The 4,727-nt window shown below is 57.8% G+C and overlaps 1 protein-coding gene across 1 annotated transcript; it reads left to right on the forward strand.

Moving 5' to 3' along the window:
* Positions 1-1,980: 1,980 nt before the first annotated feature.
* Positions 1,981-3,837, forward strand: CHST7 (carbohydrate sulfotransferase 7). Its single transcript, XM_057404493.1, has one exon. The coding sequence runs from the start codon at positions 2,332-2,334 to the stop codon at positions 3,703-3,705; it is 1,374 nt and encodes a 457-aa protein (XP_057260476.1). The 5' UTR covers positions 1,981-2,331; the 3' UTR covers positions 3,706-3,837.
* Positions 3,838-4,727: the final 890 nt, after the last annotated feature.

A 4,727-nucleotide genomic window follows, 5' to 3' on the forward strand; every position in this document is an offset into this window, starting at 1 on the left:
AGTTTGAAAAAAAAAATCAGCATAACACATAGGTAGTTTTATTTCTATGGTTTCTTATTTGTCAGGCAAAATATCTTACTCTGTGAGATGTCTTTCTTTTCAAGACAGCTTCACTTTAGTTAGGCCATTTTAAGGCCTTAATTTTAGTTTTTAGATAAGTACATGTCATAGAAACAAACCAGCTTCTTTGTCAGCGATGATACTCATGCTACTGCCAACTGTTGTCTTACAAAGGGAAACCTTAGCAGCTCAGAATTTATCCATTCTCATCTGCATTTCTCAGGATCTCATCCTGGTAAATCTGCCAAAATTACTATTTTGCATGATACCAGAAGTCATTTGCACTGGGTATACCTCTCAAAATATATCATATCATATCATAAATATCATATCTCAAAATACTTGCTATCCATGTTCCTTGGACTGGGGAAGGTTTTCTGGCAAGACTGTGATCTGGTTTTGTCAAGTGTGGTTTTATTCTGTTGTCCTCCTTTGGTTGCTTGAGGGTCTGGATGAAATCCTGGACTATACAGAATCAGAGCTGAAATTCACACTGGTGTATCTCGCTGTTTAGAAAGCCCAAAGCCATTATGAATATAAGTAGTGAAATGTTATGCTGGGGCAGAATTTCCTTTCCAATGCCATCATTTCTACATTCTTCTGCTCAGGAGCCTGTAAGTCTTGTTTGGCACCATCTACCCACTCAGCACACCATAAACTACAGGAAGCCCAGTCTTTAACACTTACTTAACAGAGGCCAAGTAAAGTGTTAGCAGGCAGACTGCTGGCTCCCCACCTGGACAGAAGAGAAGCATGCTTTTCCCCTCTCATTGCTTTGTGCTCCTTGTATTTTGCCTGATTTGAAATCTGATTATTCTTTAACAGCTAGACATTCAGGCTATGTGCAGCAGCTGCACACTCCCTATCTATATATCTATACTATAGAAGGAGCATTTTTAGAACCTATGTAAACTAGTGGGTCATGTCTGTGCTCTGTTGTAAGTGATGTGGTTGACCAAGGTTGTATCCTGTGCCTTACCACAGGTGCACACATACTGCATAGACTCTTCTGGGAGTCAAAGCATCAAACACTGAGAGTGAGAATTGTGTTATCCTCACTGAATTCACTCTGCATGCCATCCTTAAATATTAGCAGTGTTTTAAAAAGGATGCCATCCAGTGCCTAAAGGTTAGGAGAGTCAGCAGCCCCTGCCACACCATCAGCAGGACAGGCACAGTGCTTTCCTGACAGGAACCTTAACTAGAAACATGGGATCATGGTCCATGTCTTCCTGTGAGCATCTTCCAAGGTCAGGCTGGGACTGGGCTGGAGATTTTAAGACTACACATTTGAATTGAAACACCTGACGCCAACCTCTTTTTGACTTTCCATACCACACGAGATTTATTTAGACTAATCTTAGATGTCTAAAAAATCTCGAAGTCTAAGCCTGAGCCGGTAATGTTATGCTCCTACTGTAGTTAATAACGGGTTATCAGAAGGCTGTCAAGCACCCAAGACAGGTTGAATGGGTGCCCATTTCTTCCTACCAGATGCAAAGGGTGCCAGCCCACGCAGACACAAAACTTTTAGATGTATAAACTGGAGCAGTGAGTCACGATGGAGATGTCTGTACCCCATCTGCACGCACACACAGACAAAAGCGTGGCTGAGAAATCTCGCAGCTCTCTACAGCGCCGAACTGCAGCATCTCTGAAACCCGCTGCAGATTTTAATAGCTGTTATCCGCCCTAAAAATACATTCGCACCTCGTTACCGTAGCGTGCTTTTTTCTCGGGAGACTGGTGGGTAACAGGACCTGTTATCCATCCTCTGGACACCCTCAGCTGCTCGGTGCCTGTCCCGGATAACAGCCCTTCTTAGCGGTGCGCCCGTTGTCGGGCGGAGGTGACTCCCGAGGTGCCGAGCCCGCCCCTCCGGCCCTGCCCGGGGGAGGAGGCAGAGAGGAAGGAAGGGAGGGAGGGAGGGAGGGAGAGAGGCTGAGCGAGGGCCGGCGTGGAGCCCCGCTCAGCGGCAGTAGCCCGCGCCCCGCCGCCAGCGGCGGCTCCTCAGGCGGCGGCGGGGGCAGGTGCGGACGCTTCCGCATCGCGCTGCGAAGAGGAGCAGCAGAAGGCGAAGGAAGAGGAGGTGGCGGCGAGGGCGGGCGTGCGGCGGGGCCAGCAGCCCCGAGCCTGTCCGGCGTGCCCGTGGGCGTGCTCCCCGGCGGGGCGGGCCGGGCCGCCGCCGCTAACTTTGCCTCTTCGCGAAGAGCCTTCCTCCGGCAGTCAGAGGGTCGTCGGAGCTCCGGCGGTCCGAAGCAGCCCCCCGCGATGAAGGGCCGCCGGCGGTGGCGGAGCGAGCACCGCCGTTTCGCCGCCGTGTTGGTGCTATACACGCTGGTGCTGCTCCTGTTGGTGCCCTACGCATTGGACTACGGGGCCCGGCGCGGGCGGACTGACGAGGAGCCGCTACTGCGGCGCTGCCCCAGCCTGGAAGAGGCGCTGAGCGAGTGGGGCTGGGAGCAGCAGCAGCCGCCGCTGGACGAGGAGGACGAGGAGGGGGACGAAGCGGCGGGTAACGGCAGCGCGGCGGGGAAGCGGCACATATACCTGCACGCCACTTGGCGCACGGGGTCTTCCTTCCTCGGGGAGCTCTTCAACCAGCACCCCGACGTCTTCTACCTCTACGAGCCCATGTGGCACCTGTGGCAGGCCCTGTACCCAGGGGACGCGCTGAGCCTGCAGGGCGCCCTCCGCGACATGCTACGCGCCCTCTTCCGATGCGACTTCTCCGTCCTGCACCTCTACGCCGCGCCGCCCGGCCCCCGCGACCCTCTGGCCCCCGCCCCGCCCGCCGCCGACAACCTCACCACTACCAGCATCTTCGGCTGGAGGACCAACAAGGTGATCTGCTCGCCGCCGCTCTGCTCCGGCGCTCCGCGGGCTCGCGGAGAGATCGGCCTCGTCGACGGCGCCGCCTGCGAGGAGACGTGCCCGCCGCGGGCGCTGCGGGAGCTGGAGGCCGAGTGCCGCAAGTACCCGGTGGTGGTCATTAAGGACGTACGGCTGCTGCAGCTGAGCGCCCTGCTGCCGCTGCTGCGGGAGCCCGGCCTCAACCTGCGCGTGGTGCAGCTCTTCCGCGACCCCCGCGCCGTCCACAACTCCCGCCTCAAGGCCCGGCAGGCGCTGCTGCGGGAGAGCATCCAGGTGCTGCGCAGCCGGCACCGCGCCGAGCCGCGGGGGACGCTCCGCCACCCCCAGCAGCAGCTGTCCGGCATGCTGGGCGGCGGGCGGGCGCCGCAGCACCGCGCCGAGTTCTTCCTTGGCGGCGCCCTGGAGGTGATCTGCCAGGCCTGGCTCCGCGACCTTCTCCTAGCCCGCCGCGCCCCGGCCTGGGTCCGCCGCCGCTACACGCAGCTACGCTACGAGGACCTGGTGCGGGAGCCCCGCGCCCAGCTGCGCCGCCTGCTCCGCTTCGCCGGGCTGTCCGTACCGCCCGCGCTGGAGGACTTCGTGCTCAACATGACCCGCGGCGCCGCCTACTCCTCAGACCGGCCCTTCCTCATCTCCGCCCGCGACGCGCGGGAGGCCATCCACGCCTGGCGGGAGCGTCTCAGCCGGCAGCAGGTGCGGCAGGTGGAGGCTGCCTGCGGCGAGGCCATGAGCCTCCTCGCCTATCCCCTCAGCGCCGGCGACGCCCGGTAGCGCCCGCGCCCGACGCCGGGTGATGGCCGGGCCGGGGGCCGCGACTGCGGCGGGTGGTCCCGCTGGCGGGTGGGCGCTGTGGGGCCGAGCTGGGCGCGGGGCGCCCATCTGGCACGGCGGCGGCCTGCGCTCGCCTCAGGGGCCGGGTGCTGCTCCCCTGGCAGGCGCAGACCAGCCTCGCCTCAGGAGCAGGCAGTGTTGCGGGGTTCAGGGCCCTGCTTCCCGCTGCTGGCTTCGGAGGGACTTCCTCGTGGGCCACTGCTGAGAGAGCATGGAGAATGTCGCATTTAAGGGAAAGGTTTGGTCAGAGGTGTCCTCTGGGCACAGCACCTCACCTGAAATGGTGACCACACACAAAGCACGAGTGCTCTTCAAGAAAACTGCATTGAAATTTAAAAATCCCCTGAATGAAGACCCTCAGCAAGGAACTAGAGGGCTTCAGAGGTGATGCTGTGGGAGCATCACCACTGACGAGCGCTGAAGCATGCTGGGCTCTCGTGTTGCTACTGAAACATGTACTGTGAAGTGTGAAACACTTGCGTGAAGTTGGCTGCAGAGGCCACTCGAGGCCCAGGCGGGCAGGAGGAGTGCGGGCCCCTGGGGAGGGCTTGTCTGTCCTGCTCCCGACCGACTGGGTAGCTCTGCTGGGATGGTTGCTGCCAGAACGGGTTGCTGATGATGGGGGGGGGGCACAGGCTGAGGGGAGGGAACCATGTTAAACCCCATCCATCATTCAGAGCAGCGGGGTAAGCATTAACCTGCTTATGTGCTTTGAAGATGTTTGTGGCAGAAGTTTCTGCTTTTTTAAAGAAATCTGTAATTCCTTTTAAAGTAGGAATTCTTTTTTAATATATTGATATATTCTGGTGGTGATACTCATGTGAGATACCTGTGACTATCATGTTTCTTATGGACACATTTAGGGGTGACTGTAACCGGAAGATGAACGCTCGATGTTTCCATTTGGTTTTCTCAGCCAGATGAAAGAATCACTTTTCTTCCTTTGCTTCAGGGCTGACACA

This window comes from Pezoporus wallicus, unplaced genomic scaffold (genome assembly GCF_028554395.1).
Source record: "Pezoporus wallicus isolate ANWC-B61680 ecotype Strahan unplaced genomic scaffold, APGP_CSIRO_Pwel_v1 contig_5787, whole genome shotgun sequence".
NCBI lineage: Eukaryota > Metazoa > Chordata > Aves > Psittaciformes > Psittacidae > Pezoporus > Pezoporus wallicus.